The sequence below is a fragment of the Schistocerca americana genome, chromosome 10 (assembly GCF_021461395.2).
Source record: "Schistocerca americana isolate TAMUIC-IGC-003095 chromosome 10, iqSchAmer2.1, whole genome shotgun sequence".
NCBI lineage: Eukaryota > Metazoa > Arthropoda > Insecta > Orthoptera > Acrididae > Schistocerca > Schistocerca americana.
The window spans coordinates 104,388,990-104,410,007 of NC_060128.1; the positions used below are offsets into that span (position 1 = coordinate 104,388,990).

Genomic DNA, 21,018 nt, shown 5'->3' on the forward strand with positions numbered 1-21,018 from the left:
TAAGAAATCAGTTGGCTCCATCATATTTGTAGAGGGGGAATCCTCACTTCTATAAGGAGGCTGTCAACACGACTAGTGCAAAAGGCACCAATAGCCAGGCGCACCCCACAATGGTGAACTGGGTTAAGTACTTTCAGAATGGAAGGAGCCGTTGAGCCATAAACCTGTCATAGTCTACTCTGGACCAGACCAGAGCACAGTAAAGATGGAGAAGAGGAGCACAGTCTGCAGGAAGCAAAGAGCATTATGCATCCGCATGAATGTAGTCTTCAGGTGGCGAATGCAGGGTAACCATGTCTGCTTTCTATCAAAAATAAGGCCCAAGAAATGGGACTGTGCTGCAACATCGAGGAGCTGGTAGCCTAAATAAATTTGTGAATTGGTTTGTACTGTGGGTTGGCGACGAAAATGCATAACTCGCATTTTGGAGGGAGAAAACTGGAAGCTATGGGAGATGGACTATGCAGAGGTCCGTCAGATGGCATCTTGGAACCAGTGCTTAGCAGATGCTACAGAGTGGAAGCTGCACCAGATGCAAAATTGTCAACGTACAATGCCAGGGTAACTACAGGCTCAACAAAGGTTACAAATCCATTGATGGCTACGAGGAAGAGCACAACACTTAACGGAGAACCCTGTGGGATACTGTTCTCCTGAATCCGAGGGGTGCTGAGTGAAGTGCCCACTCAAACCCAGAAGAGACAGAGATAAAAGCTCACAGATAAAAATCTGAAGGGGTCCATGGAAGCCTCAGTCATGGAGGGCAATGAAAATGTGATGGCACCAAGCCGTGTCATATAAATTATGTAGGTCAAAGAAGACCGCGACAAGGTGCCAGTGGTTAGTAAAGGCCTGTCGGACTGCTGTTCGCAATCTGAGTAAATGGTCGGTTGGAGATTGTCCTTCCCAGAAGCACACTTTTTGTCACGTTAAGTCAGCAATGCCTGCGGCCACCACTTCCAGCAGCTCTTATACACAGGTAGCTACATGTTTTTTTTTAACACTTCTATTATCTGTTCTTTTTTTAGTTATTTCATTGTTACTTGAGTCTCAGGTGGGAGTTTTACCATTTTATGTGGGACACCATGTAGTATTTGCAGATTTAGAAAAAGCTTTTAAGTGTTGAGTGAGCTGCATTCTTTGAAATTCTGAAGGTAGCATGGGAAACGTCCAAAAATAACAACCTAACAGTTGAATTTATATTCACTATTACCAGATTTCTCTTTTTCAGAACTGGTTTTATTGCTATGCCAGCCTGCAGTTCACATCCTCTCCACTATGACCATCATCAGTAATTTTGGTGCCCAAATTACAAAACCCACCTACTACTTTCAGTGCTTTGTTTCCTGGTTCAAGTCTCTCAGCATCCCTTAATTTACTCAATACATTCTATTACTCTCATTTTACTTCTGTTGATGATCATCTTATAATTTCTTTTCAAGTCACTACCAATTCCATTCAACTGCTCTTCCAAGTCCTTTGCTGTCTGTGACATAATTTCAGTACCAACAGCACCACAAATGTTTTATTTCTTCTTTGTTTCCAAATTTCTCCTTAACTTTCTTTACTACTTGTTCAATGTACATATGAGGGTAAGTCAATTATTATTCGCAATTCACTTATATTTTTGTTTATTTTGGTAGTACTGTCCTTTTACATTGATGGCACATGCTTTATTTATTTGTTGTTATAGCTTTGCAATTTTCAAGCTTCTATGTTAGTTTCATTATCGCTGCCATGCTGTTAATCATGGCTGCTCCACTGTCTATTTGCACCAAAGAAGACCAACATTCAGTGCTCCGTTTTTTGTGGTCAGAAGGTGTATCCGGGGCCGAAATTCATCAAAGACTTTTGGTACAGTACGGGAACAGTTTTTTGCCACAATGGAGTGTCTACAAATGGATTTAAAAATTCCAAAATGATCGCACAAGTATTACGCACGATGAAGGAGCTGGATGACCATTTACCGCCACAAATGAAGAAACCATTGAGCGTTTACATGAAATGATTCTCTTTGACAGATGATTAACTATTGACAAAGTTTCACATTGTCTGCAAATTAGTCACGGTTCTGCCTACGAAATCATCCACAGCAAACTTGGGCTTCATAAAGTGTCTGCAAGATGGGTCCCAAAAGAACTCACACAGTTTCATCAACAAACATGCTTTGACATCTGAAAAAAACGTTCGGATCTCTATGGTAACGAAGCGGACAACTTCTTAGACAGGATCATTACTGGTGACGAAACATGGATCCATCATTACGAGCCAGAGAGCAAATGGCTGAGTATGGAATGGAAACATCCAAATTCGCCGTGCAAGAAAAAGTTCAAGACCCAACTGTTTGCAGGAAAACTGATGCATACGGTTTTTTGGGACACACGAAGTCCAGTACTGGAACATTATGGGGAAAGGGGCACAACAATAAGCAGTGTACGTTACAGTCAGACGCTTACTGCCAGGCTAAGGCCTGCAATTTGAAGCAAACACCGAGGATAGCTGTCAAAAGGTGTTGTGTTGTTGCACGACAATGCTCGTCCGCATACTGCTGCCCACACTGCTGGAACACCCCAGAAACTCAAATTTGAAGTAGTGGATCATCCTCCATATAGTCCCGATCTTTCCCCCTTCTGACTATCACTTGTTTGGTCCACTCAAACAGGCATTAAGGGGCCGTCGATTTGCCTAGGACGAAGCAGTGAAAGACGCGGCACATTCCTGGCTCGCAGCTCAACAGAGAACCATCTTTTATGAGGGCATCAGGAAGCTTGTACAATGATGGACCAAGTGCGGTGAAACACAAGGAGACTATGTCAAAAAAAAATGATGTTCTTGTAAGTTTCCTATTTGATTACAATAAAATTTTGTAACTACTTTGCGTATACTAATTGACTTACCCTCGTATTAAAACGAGATTAGGGAGAGGCTACAACCCAGTCGCACTCCATTCTCTACCACTGCTTCTGTTCCATGCCTTTTGACTCTTAATTGTGTAATGTCTGTGCTTGATAATGCTTTCACTCCCTGTACTTCACCCCTGCTACCTTCAGAATTTTAAAGATTACAGACCAGCCAACACTGTCAAAAGCTTTCTCTAAATGTATAAAAACACTAGAAACATACAGAGAGGTTACAAAAGTTATGGGTACCTCCCAATATCATGTTGGATCTCCTTTTGTCTGGTGTAATGCAGCTACTCGATATGGCATGGACTCAACAAGTCGTCTGAAATCCCCTGCAGAAATACTGAACCATGCTGCCTCTACAGCCATCCATAATTGTGAAAGTGTTGCCAATGCAGGTGTTTGTGGACAAATGGTCAATGGCATTCACTTTGGGTGATCTGGGTGGCCGCACCATTTGCTTGAATTGTCCACAATGTTCTTCAACCCAACTGCGAACAATTGTGGCCCGGTGACATAGTGCATTGTCATCCATAAAAATTCCATCATTGTTTGGGAACATGACATCCACGAATGGCTGCAAATGGTCTCCAAGTAGCCAGACATCCAGAGATCCTAGTCTATTCCCTGTCAACACAGGTCACACCATTAGGGAGCAACCACCTGCTTACACAGGGCCTCGACGACAACTTGACAGTATGGCTTTGGGGGATCTGCGCCACACTCAAACCCTACCATTAGCTCTTACCAACCGAACTAGGACACGGTTTCCCAGTTGTCTAGGGTTCAATCGATATGGTCACGAGCCCAGGAGAGGCGCTCGAGGTGGTGATGTGCTGTTAGCAAAGGCTCTCATGTTGGTCATCTGCTGCCACAGATCATTAATGGCAAATATTGCCGCACTGTCCTAAAGGAGACATTCGTCGTACATTCCACATTGATTTCTGTGGTTACTTCCCGCAGTGTTGCTTGTCTGTTAGCACTGACAACTCTACGCAAATGCCACTGCTCTCGGTAGTTAATTGAAGACTGTCAGACACTACGTCATCTGTGGTGAAAGGTAATGCTTGAAATTGGTATTCTTGGCACACTCTTGACGCTATGGATCTCTGAATATTGAAGTCTCTAACAGTTTCTGAAATGAAATGTCCCATGCGTCTAGCTCCAACTACCATTCCACATTCGAAGTCAGTTATTCCTGTCATGCAGCCATAGTCACATGAATCACCTGAGTATAATTCACAGCCCTGCCTTTTTACACTTTGTGTATGCGATACTGCCGCTATCTGTATAAGTGCATACTGGTATCCCATGACTTTGTCGTCTCAGTGTAGGTTTGCTGTTCTTAATCTATCTTCTAAGCTAAGCCTTCAGTCAGTATGGCCTCACGTGTTCCTACATTTCTCTGGAGCCCCGAGTCCAGCTTTTACTAGTTTTTCCGTTCTTGTGTATACAACTCATGTCCGTATTTTGCAATCATGACTTCTTAAAATGGTAGTTGAATAATATGCACACATGTCAGCAACTGCCTTCTTTGGAATTGGAATTCATGGAGTCTGGGGGTATTTTGCACATCTGATGTATCTTGTGTACAACGTGGAACAGTTTTCTCACAGCTGGCTTTTTCAAGGATCTCAGTAATGCTAAGGGAAATGTTGTCTATTCCAGGGGAATCGGTTTGACTAAGGTCTTCCAGAGCTCTGTCACACGTCTCCTTGGAGTATCGTACTGCCCATTGTCTCCTCTTTATTTACTTGCCTTTCTATAATACTGTCTTTAATTTTGTTTCAGCTGTACATACCTTCCATATATTCCTTCGACATTTCAGACTTCCCTTCTTTGCTGAGTACAGGCTTGCCATCTGAACTCTTAACATTCATATACTGTAAATTATTAAACAAAGCTGCAATCAAAATACTTTCATGGAGGAATAAAGTCCTACTTTTTACTAAGATAGATAAAAGGATACAGTGAAAATGAATTTTTTTTTATCCAGCAATCTTTATCCACTGTCAAGATATGATGGTTTAAAGGAGAGCTAAATGTAGTACGAAAAATGCATTTGTATGTGAACTGAATGCATAGAAATTGTTTACAGTACATCAGATAAATATAAAATGCATTCTTACATTAAAAATGAAAACTTTCTTTTCAAAATCTAGCTTCATTTGGACAAAAGTCTACATTGTTTACCAAGCTATGGCAGTCTAATGTGAAAATTATGGTAGAGCAAAAGTTGGGAACCAGAATGAACAATGCCCTTATCATAGCACAAAAAGGCAAATATGCCCTGGGGAGAGTCAGGGATGTAAAAGTGTGGAACTAGCTTTACAACTTATCTAGTAGCTCCAAAAACATTTGGATCAAAACATATCAACTTGTTCACACTCTTTTTACAAGTTGACCCTACTTTCACAGTGTGAAACAAAAAAGGCCTAATGAAATTATGTCCAGAAATGCACGATTTTCGTTCTAGAGGTCATTTACTCAATCACACATTGTTACAGAGACTGCAGTCTAATATGCGCTGTATCAAGCAGCCACAGTTACAGTATGTGTTGGAAATCATTTCCATGTGTCTCAATGCATGCTTGTACACCCAGTATCATTATCTGCCTCACATGTTCACGTCGGCCAGGCTGCATCCGAACGGCGTCAAAGGCAGCATGTACACACTGCTCCAGTGTCTCCACATCTGAATGGGATCTGCACACTTGACACTTTTGAGATGGTCCCATAACCGGAAATTGCACGTGTTGAGACCTGGTGAATGAGCAGGCCATGCAACTGGACCCCCTCGTCCGATCCGTCGACCAGGGAAGACACGACTGAGATGCGTCTGGACGTTGGCGGCGAAGTGGACCAGAGCACCATCTGGCAGCAGCAACATAACCCTTAGAATCATCAATGGAACTTCTTCCAGCAGGGAGGCAAAGTCACCCGCAAGAAATGCCAATAGTTCCGGTTTTTTAGACCGGTCCCAAAATATGTTCGCCTATTATCCCGGCCCACACATTCTGGATGCACCGATGCTCATAATTCACTGACACCATACCGTGAGGGTTCTGCATACTGTCCCACAGATGACTTATGAAAACTGAAGATACCTCTCTGCATAAAGGTACTCTCATCTGTGAATACGATGGATGATACAAATCCTGAAATCAAGGTTGCCTGGTGAAGAAACCAGGGACAAAACTTCTCCCGATGTGGAAAGTCTGTCGCTAGTAAGCCCTGTACATGCTGTAAGTGATAAGGGTAGTAACAATTGTCATGGAGAATGTTCCACACACTCGTCTGGCTTACCCAGTACTGGTGGGCTTACTGGGTTGGGGTTGGGTTGTTTGGGGAAGGAGACCAGACAGCGAGGTCATCGGTCTCATCGGATTAGGGAAGGATGGGGAAGGAAGTAGGCCGTGCCCTTTCAGAGGAACCATCCCGGCATTTGCCTGGAGTGATTTAGGGAAATCACGGAAAACCTAAATCAGGATGGCCGGACGCGGGATTGAACCGTCGTCCTCCCGAATGCGGGCTTACTGGCCGATACTGATATTGTGGGTGCCTTCCGCAGTGTTGATCACATTTTCCTCCAAGTCTCGTGTCTGAACATTTCGGGTGTCCTTCACGATTTCCTGCTTCCTGAAATGACCCTACCACAGACAAACGGCAAAACACTGTCACAAACATTGAATGCTGTGGTTGTTGTCAGCGGGGATAGGTCTCCTGTTACAACCTTGCTGTCTGCCACCCGTTGCCTGTTGCCATTTGCCTTTCCGTACGTAAACACGTCAGCACGCTCTCGATTAGAATATGAAACGATTGTGTACAATGCTGTAACACATCCACTACAAGGTGAGTCGGCAAGAGAAGTTAATCGGACACAACACTGCCAATTACCATGGCAGGAGATGGTGCTAGGGCATGACATATGAACGAATAGTACCACCCTCCAGGAGGAAATCATGCATACTGTAACTGTGGCTGCATGGTACAGCATGTATTAGACCGCAGTCTCTGTAGTAAAGTACTATTGAACAAATGGTCTCTAGCACGGAAACTATGCTTTCTGGACATAAGTCCATTTGAGCTTTTTTGTACTGTATATGCTCATTGTTTGCAAACGGGGTGAAAAAAGCACCCTGTATAATATCGTATGGCTGACGAGCGTACATGAAATAGCTAAAAAAAGTTTTCCTGGGGCAGTAAAATTTCTGTGGTGTATTTGTTCCTGAAGGGACTGTTAAAGAATTGATTACTTGGTGTGGGGAGGGGAGGGTGTGATATTTCTCTCCACGGGGACCATTTCTTCCCCATACCAACACTATGTATTAAGTATGGTTAGGGGTGTAAGAACAAGTAGACACAAATTTATGTGCTTCTACAGTGTGGAATGCATCTATTAAAGGAAGTATCCAAGAGCGGGGGTGCAGCTATAATTGGAAATATCCCAGAGTGGGATGCATGCATCCTAAACTTTAATGTCACTTTGTGCCATATTGCTCAACATGACAAGTACCATGTTGGACAACATGATGACATGTCGTGTTACACAGCATGACATCAAGTATCATGTTACTTCACTGGTCATATATATAACATGATGTTGGTATTAATACCAAACAAATAAAAAAGTGGGAATACATCACGATGTTTTGATTTAAATGTCTTTGAAGCTGCCAGATAAGTTGAAGAGCTAGTTTCCTCCTTTGATATCCATAACTCTGCCCAGGACATAGTCACCTCTTTTGTGCTACAGTAGGAGTATTTTTCATTCTTGTTAAAATAATGTGCAATGGGCTCGATGGAGGTTATACTGAGAAATTGTTTGTAGAGAAGAATGTCATACGCTAATTTTGAATTATTAAATCGTGCCCAGAACAGATTATTTAGGTGTCTAGATACTGATACCTATAAAGATCACATGACATTATGTGAACAACACTTTAAAGCTCAGGTTCAGTTTTCTGTTTTGTACATCCTACCACTCTAATATGGATCCAACACTGAGAGCACTATCATATTTAAGAGGCCCAACATTATATGTGGGGACACATTCAAAACAGAGAGCAAGAAAATTTCAATACATGACTTTTCATGCAATAAAAATCAATGCCATTGCCCATTAAAAAAATCCACATCTAAAAAATTAAGGACATATTCTCTACAATAATTATTTCACTTTTCTTCACAACATCAAATTTCCACTGTTTGTATAAGTTTCTCAGCAGAGAAGCATCAAGATACAAGTGAGCTATTACAATACGACAATAGGCTATTTTCCTATGTTAAAAATATGGTTCAGATTGTTATTATTCGGAGTAATTACGACATTCAAAAAACATTTACTATCAATACTCTCACAAAATATCAGTTATTTTTATGTAATTAAAGCTTCAAAATCAATAGATACCAAGATTTGGTCACATTATCGAAAATGCTCTGTTATTGGCTGAAGCTCTTGTAATATCACAGACTAGGAGTAAGACGAAGCTATATGTGTGTCACAGGAGTATTAGCCGAAGTTACAATGTTTTTATGTACTTTTTCTGCAAATAGTTAAGCTCCTTAGTATAGAAAATGCATTTACAACTTTTAAGTAACAATAGACAGGAATTTTGTGAACGCTGATGGTGGCAATATTACAAAAATTGATGCGTTTATGCTCCACTCAATTAGAGCGGCGATATTTGTCACGACGGACATTCTTTTCTCAGCTCCCTGCAACATCATTAAACCTGCTCAAAACTAAGGGTTTGTGGAACTTTTGCAAATTGGTCTATATCCTATATCTAGATTGTTGATGTCAGTCATGAAATCTGACCCAAAACACAATAAAATTATTCTTGGCAAATATTAGTGCTGCTTTCCACTCTACAAGATATTCAGCAGATGGCCACGATCTGTAGTGCAATAGATAGCACATGTAATTAAGGATATGAAGTACACGGGTTCGATTTTTGGAAGGGTCATAAATTTTTAAAAGTTTTAAATGAAATATGAAAATATCGCTAGCAAGAATGAATGCATTGTAGCAGTTGTTTCAATGGAGGAATGTATTGCATATAGCTTCTTAGTCTGGGAAATGGACACGTGAGAATAGATGCATCTATTTTGCTTATACACAATTAACTTTTTTGGAACTTACACACAATTCACTTTTTTGGAAAGCATAGCTAGTAGTGAAGATATCACCATACTCCTGCAGTACAACGAGGTGTAGAATGATGAGGTTTCGTATCCAGAGAGATATAAAGCATGTACAGGGCTATTACAAATGATTGAAGCGATTTCATAAATTCACTGTAGCACCATTCATTGACATATGGTCACGACACACTGCAGATACGTAGAAAAACTCATAAAGTTTTGTTCGCCTGAAGCCGCACTTCAGGTTTCTGCCGCCAGAGCGCTCGAGAGCGCAGTGAGACGAAATGGTGACAGGAGCCGAGAAAGCGTATGTTGTGCTTGAAATGCACTCACATCAGTCAGTCATAACAGTGCAAGCACACTTCAGGACGAAGTTCAACAAAGATCCACCAACTGCTAACTCCATTTGGCGGTGGTATGCGCAGTTTAAAGCTTCTGGAAACCTCTGTAAGGGGAAATCAGCGGGTCGACCTGCAGTGAGCAAAGAAACGGTTGAACGTGTGCGGGCAAGTTTCACGCGTAGCCCGCGGAAAATTGGCTCATGCCACAACTGGAGACCGACAGCGCCGACTTCATCTTTCAACAGGATGGTGCTCCACCGCACTTCCATCATGATGTTCGGCATTTCTTAAACAGGAGAGTGGAAAACCGATGGATTGGTCGTGGTTGAGATCATGATCAGCAATTCATGTCATGGCCTCCACGCTCTCCCGACTTAACCCGATGCGATTTCTTTCTGTGGGGTTGAAAGATTCAGTGTTTAAACCTCCTCTACCAAGAAACGTGCCAGAACTGCGAGCTCGCATCAATGATGCTTTCGAACTCATTGATGAGGACATACTGCGCCGAGTGTGGGAGGAACTTGATTATCGGCTTGATGTCTGCCGAATCACTAAAGGGGCACATATCGAACATTTGTGAATGCCTAAAAAAACTTTTTGAGTTTTTGTATGTGCGTGCAAAGCATTGTGAAAATATCTCAAATAATAAAGTTATTGTAGAGCTGTGAAATCGCTTCAATCATTTGTAATAACCCTGTACAACAAGCAGGAAACACAAACATAAGGGTTGTGCTGTTTGTTGAGTGTAAACTAACATCAGTGTCCGAAGCAGACTTAGCTTCATTTATGTACAATGATGAAATTTCAAAAGCTTTAACAATAAGGATCCTAGCTGGACAGTAAAAAAAAAACATTGTTTCTAATAAAGTACTAAGTAAGTGGTCACATTAACTAGGAAATATCTTCTCGAATGTAAAGTGTGTGAACAGCTATTTTGCAATGGCACATGTAAATGTCAACAAAAACACAATAATACTCTGTTTTTAATTGTTGTGGTGAAATTTTGTAATTGTGATTTGGTTTTCACATGAAAGGACTGTCAATTTGTTTTATAAATAAGTTAAAATATTGTTGCAGGCTAGATTTGAACTAATGACCTATGGATATCGCCTTTGAATATTCGATAGTACACCGCTCTACCAACCGAGTTACCAATAATATTCAAGGGACTGGCTATAACGACAGTTTTTACTAAGAGTTTAATTACGTCGACCAACGCTACCCTTCTTTATAACACTGGGAAAGCGTATCTCAGAAGTAAATTGTTAACTTTAGAGTGTAAGACATTTTTAATTAAGTAACGGAAAGTGGGCATTGACGGAGTGGCATTTTGCCGGTACAGTGCAACCAATTTTTATGCACCTTCTCATTCTCTGAAGCACTCAAAAACAATTTTCCAAGAGTTTTTATGGATGTATCTGTACAGTGTGGTACTACGTGCCATTTGCAACCCATTTTCCGAAATGTAAATTCCAAAACAAGACATCACTGTGAATTAGCTTCATGACAGTGATGTCACAGGCATCACATGACTTGAACGGAGCGTTTTAGCGAGCTTTCAAATTATTTGAATATCACTTCCATTTTTATAAAAAAAAATACTGAAAGTCAAGAAGGGAAAAAGCACGTTATGGGTATAAACTGACATAATTAACCATTTTAGATGATTTACAGAAAACAGTCAGATACTCTATTCTGACTTCTCTTACCTTGAATTCATCTGGTAGATCCTGCTGGTTGAGCGGATAGAGGCGTACAAACTTAAAACTTTCGCACAGCACGTAGAACGGCTTCTTCATTTCCCTCGCACACAGTGCCATTGTGTAACTCCCAACCTGTTGGGTCACAATACATAACATTATTACGAAACAATGATGACTTCGTTAACTGTAAATAATATTACTTGAAAAAGGCTATCATACTGACAAGTAAATCTCCAATTACAGCTTGCTTTATCAAAACAGAAAAACATAATTCTGGCATGCTGCAGCCCAGTAAAAAAGTTCGTGACGGGAGGGATACTCCATAATACACAGTCACTGTGAAGAAACTTCTAAAGATACAGAGACTACTGCATAACAGGCCTAAAACAATGTATAGGCCTATAGGCAGAGAGATTCTGAATGAAACACAGTTGGCTGTCAAGAGAGAAATGTATGAAGCATTCAGTGACTACCATAGTAGAATACTGTTAGATACTCTTCCACAAAACAAAAAAATCTGGTTATATGCAAATGCTGTTAGTAGCACCAACATTAGTGGGTATCAAGCTGAAATACTTATCTCTGTTTTCAAAAGTTCCTACAGAAAAGAAAACCCAGGAGAATTGCCCTAATTTAATCCTTGTGCCATTGAAAACATGATTGAAATCAGTATTAGTGTCAGTGGTGTTGAGAAACAGATGAAATCATTAAAAATCGAAATCCCTATCCGATCATATACTGAATTTGCAGCTGAGTTAGCCCCCCTTCTAACTATAATCTATTTTAAGATTTCTTGACTAAAAAAACCTTGCCCAGTAGTTGGAAGAAAGCACAGGTCACACCTGTCTACAAGAAGGATAGTAAAAGTGATCAAAAAAACTACCGTCCCATATCCTTGACATCAATTTGTTGTAGAGTCTTAGATCATATTTTGTGCTCAAACATAATGAGGTATCTAGAACAGAATGACCTTCTCAATGCCAACCAGCACGGATTCTGAAAACATCAAACATGTGGAACTCAACTCTCATTTTTTTCACATGACATACTGAAAGCTTTGCATAAAGGCAGTCAGGTAGATGCAGTATATTTCTCGATTTCCAAAAAAACATTTGACTCCATGCCACACATGCACTTATTGTCAAATGTTTGATCACATGGGGTATCAAGTGAAATTTGTGACTTGACTGAGGACTTTTTGGTAGGGAGGGCACGGCACGTCATGTCATGTCACCTTGGGTGGAGAGACATGGTCAGATGTAGAAGTAACTTTGGGTGTACCCCAGGGAATGTGTTGGGACCCTTGCTGTTCCTGTTGTATGTTAATGACATTACAGGCGATATTAACAGTAAAATCAGGCTTTTTGCACACGATCCAGTAATCTATAATGAAGTACTATGTGAATGAAGCTGCATACATATTCAGTCAGATCTTGGTAAGATTTCAAAGAGGTGCAAACATTGACTACTTGCTTTTAATATTCAGAAACGTACAATTTTGCACTTTACAAAAGAAAGACATGTAGTATCCTATGACTATAATATCAATGGGTCACAGATGGAATCAATCAACTCATACAAATATCTGGGTGTAACATTTTGCAGTGATATGAAATGGAATGATCACTTAGGTTCAGTTGTGAGTAAAGCAGGCACTAGGTTTCAGGTTATTGGTGGAATACTGGGGAAGTGAAATCAGTCTAGAAGGGATATTGCTTACAAATCACTCATGCAATCCATTCTAGAATATTGCTCAAGTGTGTGGGACCCTTGCCAAATAGGACTAATGTGGGATATTAAATGTATACAGAGAAGGACATGGATGGTCACAGGTTTGTTTGACGAATGGGAATGTTACTGAGACACTGAAAAAAATGGCTGGGCAGACTTTTGAAGACAGGCATAAACAAACTCGAGAAAGTCTAGTATCAAAACTTCAAGAACAAGTTTTAATTGATGACTCCAGGGATATACTAAACTCCCTAAGTATCGCTCACTCAGAAATCATGAAGACAAGATTAAAATAATTACAGCACACACAGAGGCATTCAATCACTTTTCATACGCTCCATACATGAATGGAATGGGAAGAAACCCTAATAAATGGTGCAATGGAATGTACCCTCTGCCATGCACTTCACATTGGTTTGCAAAGTGTAGATGTAGATGTAGAAGATCAAAAAGCTCTAGAGTATAAGTAATAGCATAGAATACATGCCCTGTCTACCCTATTCAATAGAGTCGGTCTGCAGTTTAAATTCTTAGCAAGTCATCATCATCATCATCATCATCATCAACATCAACATCAGATGATTGTTAAACAAGAAAGAATAAATAAAACTTTGTATGAAAGACAAAAGAGCATTTAACTTTCTTGTGCAAGGATTTGTCTAAAAGCGGGAAATAACATAGATTAGAAAAGCATTAGACATGCCTTTGAATGGTACTCGCAGAAGAGCTGTACGTACTTTAGTGACATATGGAGATTACCAAGTGAAATTGTGCCAGACAAATATTCTCTAGTACTCTATAAAATTGTAAGATTCTCAATTAAACACTGAACATTAAACTCTCAATCAGCACATCATCTGTATGTGGTTTCGAGCGCATCATTCAAAGGAGCCTCATGTATTTCTCTAATCTAGTATATAATTAGAAAACATGACTTTCCCATTTTTAAAAAAAAATTTATATTCACTTTTTTTTCAGAAAGCATAAAATATAATATATTTAAATACAGATCAGTGTTCTATTATTATTATTGTTGTTATGACTACTACTACTACTATTATTAAGAGTACATAAGCCAAGAGAAAACAGAGAAGTTTCAATTTATGCTGAAATTTGATATTTTTTGACACTTCTTTTACATGGCTAACAGCAGCTGTTTGTGAAATATTTCAATTTGCCTTAAAGCATTCATTAATAGTGTCTTAATCACATAGATTATTTTCAAGCCAAATAATTTCATCATCATCATCTTCTTCTTCTTCAAAATTAGACCTCACACTGGTCAATTTGATATGTCCATTTCCCACTCTTCTTTTGGCTACAAAAATTCAGAAAAAAAGAACATTGTGTAATTTCTAGGGAGTCTTGTATTCACTCTGCTCAATCACTTCATCAAAAAGGGAGATGGTAAAATATTTTTAAAACAGTAACACTGTAATCAACTAGAAGATTGGTTGGAATTTCACGATGTTTCACTATGCACAGTCCCATCAGAGATGGTATTCCGTTGCCACTCTACAACCTTCGAACTGACTGACACAGCCAGTTATAGGGGGATCTACAATGTAATCTGAAGCAAGTCCCTGTTTTTCACATTATCAAAAAAAGTGACAGATAAAAATCTTAGGACTGACTGTGGATCAACCAGAGACCTTTGGATCTGCAGTCTGCTACTTTAGCATTGAGTCATAGGAAACTAGATTACAAAATCTAAGCAACTTCTACTCACAACTACATGTGCTTGAATACATTGTGATGGAGAATTTGTATCACTGCACATGCGACACCTTTTCAGTCCTCAACAATGATTTTAACGTTGATTTAATATATTACTAACACTGTAAAAATGTGATCTTTATTTTCAAAGGTAAACCCAAATGTATGTTCTATATAATATTAAGTGCTATGGTCTGACAAATTAAATTTTATTATTGTAACTTTACTGAGAAACAAGAGACAGTTGGCTACAGAAGCTGGAAGTGGAAAGATAGGCAGTGAGGGCTCCTCGGCTTGTTAGTGGAGAAATGTTTGTGTTTTGCGGAAAGGATGTCTTATTTCCATGCTAACAGTTGGACAATGTGTAGTAACCAAAACCAACTGCAGAAACGCCTTGGGCTGCGGATCGGAGCCGCCAGGTGGGGAAGCCGCCAGTGGTGGAGCACGCGCCACTGGGTAAACACAAGGACGAGTCGGACGACAGACCAACGACAACTGACAACAACCGACCACGACTGACTATGACCGACACAACAAGGAAGAGATAACCCTTTAGTGACCAAATTATTTCCATAAGTTGTAGACTTTTTATGAACACTTTATTGGGCTAAGGAACCATTCATAAAATCATAGTTTAAATCTTAAAAGTGAGAGTTTAGCCTAAGAGTATAAAAAAATTAGTGTGAACTATTGTTCCCACCGAACTCTGGAGTAACTTCTCTTGCTAATTTAATAAAAAATGTATATCCTTTTTTTTAGTACAAAAAGCATGTTAAACATTACATTTATATTAGTATTTGTTCATATTGCCCTTAGAGTTCACTAAGGTGATGTACTATGGAACTTAGAGAAGCATGGTGCTACACACAAAGGTACCCGACAGTTGCTGCACATTAGTTTCGTTCTTTTCTTTGTTCTTGGTGCTACATTGGCGGCATCTTGTGTTTGTTGTACCTTTTGTAGGCAAATGAGTTCCAACTTTCTCCAGACGAACTTCATCTGGCACTCCAGACTTGTCCCCTTTCTGGTGTTTGAAAATGAACAGACCTTCTTCTTCGCTTATGACCTGAGATTCCAGAGATAAGCTGCCTCGCCAAGTGCAAACTAAATGTTAGCTGGTCTGCTTCTGTCTTCTGTAGCTTCCACATAATGTAGGAATTGACAGCTGCCAAATCTACAAGAAAGAAAAACAGTGTGCCACCACTTCCATGAACGATAGCCTACAGCATACCGTTCATGCAGGTGATAAAATCTATCCACTCCTCCCATTATTTTATTATACTCTGCCACAGCCAATGGGCAGAATACTTACTTCACTTCTGCTTCCATCTTTGTTTCTTCTCAAAACAATTGTAATGTGTTTGGATTGTGGTAATTTGATAGTATACAAACAGGTTTGCTATCCTGCCACTTCACTGCAGCAACACATGACCTGACAGAAAATTCGAATTCTCCCCTGCTAAGTCTAGAATTTTTTTTCAGCATATCTGTGAAGTATTTGGTGACTCAAAATCATCATCAGAGTCAGCATCGATATCTGAATCTTCTACATCTTCAGGTAAAGCATACAAAATTCTGAAAACCTCTTCTGCCATCAGTCCAGGCATTCTAAACAATAAGAAACAAACAATAACTACGATGCCAATTACGCAGCCATATGCATTGCACTTCACCCAAGTTCAGTGGGAAAAATAATTCCCACTAACCTTGTAATATTTACGTAATTTTCAATCAAATCCAGCAAATATACACGAATACTATCTCCCTCACAAATGTAAAAGTAGATAAATATGACACAAGTCACTTCACACGCGAAAGGAAAGCACACTGTACAATAAATGCTGTGGCGGTCGAAACAGTGGCTCGTTTTCGCACGGAAACTGCGCTTCTGCATTGATTGACTAACAAGGTAGAAATACAACCGCTTTCGCACACCCGTTCACAATTTACATGTAGTTAGCATACTCTAACAGAGCTGACAGCACAAGTTAGAAGTGGGAACACGGGTTACCACTGAACTTACAGCGAAAACAAATAAGTGGGCACTATAGTTCCCACTGGTCACTAAAGGGATAAACAACGGAGGCTTGTGGAAACCACAACACCAAACACCAACAGTAAATCCACTCGGAACCAGAGCCAGGCAAATGTCAACAACGAGCAACGACCAGAACGCAGTACCATCGAGATAGAAACGAAATCCAGAGCGAGTACCAGACTGACTGGACTAGGGCAGAGCAGGTCCCTATATACGAAACCGGAGAGAGCGGCTATTGGCCGCTGTCTGCACGTGGCGTAGTGGTGGCGCCCTCGCTGCGCAAGAGCCGCTGCGCAGAATAGCCGCCGCGGAGGCGGAGCCCTCTATGGGCTGACCACGTCCATTTGTTCTGGTGCGTGTTCAACTTCTGCGGCGGAAGGTACTAGACAATGTAGCACAGAGAGGAGACTGAAAGTATTGAGAGAGTGGCATGCAGTTTTGGAAATTTTGCGATGAGTGGAATGAAGATGATGTCACAATGGGTGATGGTCTTGTTTTCCTCTCACTTAGGGTCATCAGAGACCATGCCTAGCAACTTCTTCTTCTTCTTCTTTTTTTTTTTTTTTTTTTTTTTAAAAAAAAGCCCCAAATGGATTACGCTCTTTCCTGGTTGCCTGTCTTCTCTCTGCTGTCCATCCACTGTTCCGGTTTTGGTCGTCGTGAAAGCCTTTAAAGTTGTTGATGAGTGATCTGCTCTTCGATCTGTCACAGATGTCCTGATTCACTTCAATGCTCTTGAGGTCCTTCCCTGAACCATTTATCATAATGTTCAGGTCTGTTGCCCAATACATTAAGGTAAGGTAAGGTTGTATCCATCCCGAACAGATATGCATATGATTTCAGCTGTCATTTTCCTACTGACTTCAACAGCCGTTCACTGTCGCTGTATAACTCTCCTCTTGCTGGAAGCTTATACTGTCTATCTATTGCTCTAGGGCCCATTACTTTGAATATTTCTCAGATTTTCTCAGTCCAGCTTTTCATGTCATTCTGAGCCATTCACTTGTGTAGAGACTGTCTGTTTTGATCACTGTATAGTGACTGACTTAAGCTTTCTTGAAATTGCCTTTTTCTTGTATAGGACACGTGTCCTATGAAGAACAGCACCCATCTTCTCTTGCTGCTGTTGATGGCTTCTTTTTCACTTGCTGTCTAACTGAGGTATCTGAGACTGACCACTTTTTCTATTTGTTGTTAGATGATGAAGCGCTGTTTGGATGTAGGTTATGTACTTTGTTTTCTCAAATGAAATTTGCAGGCCAGCTTTTTCTGCCTGTAACTACAGCATATTTATCTGTTCCACAGTTATCTCTGTGTTTCTTGACAGGACTGCCAGGTTGTCGGTGAAGGCAAGGCCATTGACTAATACATTCTTTAATCCTCCAATGTAAACGTTGTGCAACACAACTTTCCCAGCTAATTCCTTTCCCCATTATCGAATGACCTTCTCTGACATGCAGCTGAAGGAAACTGGAGACAATCCATCACCCTGCCACACTCCAATTTCAATTAAAAACTCTCTGGTAAATTCTTCAATGAATTTTACTTGTGAATGTGTTGCTTGATAATTTCCACTGTCGTAGAGATCATTCCAGATGCTATCAAAATGCCAAACAATATTTGCTAGTTAACTGAATTAGAGGCTTTCTCAAAATCAATTGAGACCACTACCAGGGCCTTAGACATGTAATTGTTGTACTGTGTCATTGAACTGTGAGATGAAACATCGACATTTTAAAGTTTCGACAGAGAGAGGGTTTGATGAGGGAGAAGGCAGAAAAGAGAAGACAGAAGAAGTAATACGCAAGAGATTTCTCAAAAGAGTCAATGCAGAAGAATGTCAATAACACAGAAATCAAGAAGTCAAAAGAACAAAAATTGTGAAAGTTCTTGTCAAAGACATACAAATGTACGAACAATAGTGGTGACTGTGAACAGAGAAGAAACAGCTATTTGTTTTGACAGAGAGATGGAAGAAGCCGGTGAACTACAGCGACTGTGGATAGTACATAAAAAGTGACTGTAGAGTGATTTTTTGTGCTTTGGAACAGTGTACCAATTGTTAAAATTATTTATTGTGATGGATACACATTCATTAGTTTGAAAGTGAAAGTTTGAATAAATTGACATCTTGCTGTTAAAATAAATAATTGTGAGGGTGTAATCTGCAGTGAACATAGTGAATTAACTGAGTGGATCCCATTGAAACATCCCATCCCAGCATTGAAGAGCCTTAACAGCAGGACCACACAATGATACAGAAGTCTGAGTCCATGAGCATTTATCAGACAATATGCTTAGTTACGAAACTATTCTTTGCCATATTGTCAGTTTCTGGATAAGTAAGACATCTGCAGTGCCAGAGATTAGCAGTCATCTTCAGTCAATGCCACTGCTACAGCCACAAGTGAGGAGAAAAACAAGCTCAGTGGAGCCATGTTCACAACAAACAAACAAGTGTGTGGATACGTGAAGTTAATGGGACACCACTGGCAATATTTCAAGCCAGTTAACAGCAAAGAACATTATAACAGTGGTGGTTATTCCTAAAGTTAATAATAAAACAAAATACTTTTCTTATTTTGCAGGAAAAATTAAATTATTACTCACAGCTATATACAGTGACTGATTATATAGAAAACTTAAGCAGGAAAACCTTTTTTCTTAAAAGGGAAATGTTAAATAAATTCTTAAATGTTCACCATTTCTTTGACAACACAACACGGTTTAAAAATTAGTTCAATTATGTCATTATGCTTCCATATTTACTGAAAGACCACACTTGTCACATATGGCTACATACACAGAAGTAGGTACTTTGCTATAACTGTTTCACATTAAAGTTTCAGTTGAGTGACAATCAACCGCACCCAGATTGTGTCATAGTTTTTCAATAAATTCACAGTAAGTCAGGCATTTATAAATTTAAGTAGGAAAATTTGCAATAGTGACATAATTATTCAGTAATTCTGTCTGAATCTAGACAATTCATTTAACCTATCTAAATATATAAAATGCTACTATTTAATGTTATAATTGCAACTCGTGTGTGTGTGTGTGTGTGTGTGTGTGTGTGTGTGTGTGTGTGTGTGCGCGTGTGTGTGTGTGCGCGTGTGTGTGTCTGGGCACGTGTGTGCACGCGTGCGCATGCACGCACACACGCATATACTAGGTTTAGCTTTTATTAGCAATTCTAACATTCTGACGGAACTGTAGCCAGTGAAGAGATAGTTTTTTGTGTTCTGGTTAAGAACAGTGACAGTCCATCATCCATAGATTTGTAGTGAAAAAACATTTTTCCAGTATTACTTTAGGGGAGGCCATAATATTGAGTTTACAGATTTACTTCAAACTTTTTACGCCTTTAGTAGGACATTAAAACAACATAATGTGCAAGAAGTAAGGTGAAATAGTCCGGCAATTAGGAGAAAATCACAACAGAAGCTTAACACATGTCTTAGGTAACTGATGTATCTGTGCATAGACACTGGACATTAGAATTCAAGGTGGTAAAGTAGTTAGCGTTTGAGCTTCGTAAGGTTTGACTCTTGCTCAAACTTAATTTTTAATCTATATTTTTTTCTTCACTGGTCATATTATTTAATTTATATGACATTTTAGGGGTAATATAATTTTTAAAAAATCACAAGTATTTGCATGAAGTTTTAGTGAATTTCATGTTATTTGAGTATTTACTATTTTTAATTAAATTTGATTATTAGAACAAACATATAATTAGCTATTGACAAGTAAATGAAAAAACACAAGGAGTTTTCCTGAAAATGTATGACTGTCATGATTTTCGAAATCCCTTGTACATGCAATCTGTGAAGGTACCCGGAACTACTTTGCACCTCGACACTTCGAGCTGCGGACTCAGAGGCAGTCCCCCATTTGGCAGTTCACCTGCATAGCAGTGAGGTGTTTCTAAAGTAGCAAGAATGAACAGTGTAGGTACAGTTTTTTTATATCACAGGATTTACACTTGTACTACAAAAACAAAAGGTCTGAGTGGTAATCGAACCATCGTCTCATACACATTTGTCTTATGAAGCTCGAGCGCTAACCACTTGACCACCATGAACTCTATTCCAGAATGAGATATTCACTCTGCAGCGGAGTGTGCGCTGATATGAAACTTCCTGGCAGATTAAAACTGTGTGCCCGACTGAGACTCGAACTCGAGACCTTTGCCTTTCGCTGGCAAGTGCTCTACCATCTGAGCTACCGAAGCATGACTCACGCCCGGTACTCACAGCTTTACTTCTGCCAGTATCTCGTCTCCTACCTTCCAAACTTTACAGAAGCTCTTCTGCGAACCTTGCAGAACTAGCACTCCTGAAAGAAAGGATATAGCAGAGACATGGCTTAGCCACAGCCTGGGGGATGTTTCCAGAATGAGATTTTCACTCTGCAGCGGAGTGTGCGCTGATATGAAA

The 21,018-nt window shown here is 39.9% G+C and overlaps 1 protein-coding gene across 1 annotated transcript in view; it reads right to left on the reverse strand.

Moving 5' to 3' along the window:
* Positions 1 to 21,018, reverse strand: part of LOC124552594 (translation initiation factor eIF-2B subunit alpha) — a 49,274-nt gene that overhangs the window by 1,768 nt on the left and 26,488 nt on the right. Inside the window, exon 7 of the mRNA XM_047126919.1 lies at positions 11,101 to 11,226. Coding sequence (XP_046982875.1) covers positions 11,101 to 11,226 — 126 coding nt within the window. The remainder of the gene's footprint in view (positions 1 to 11,100; positions 11,227 to 21,018) is intronic.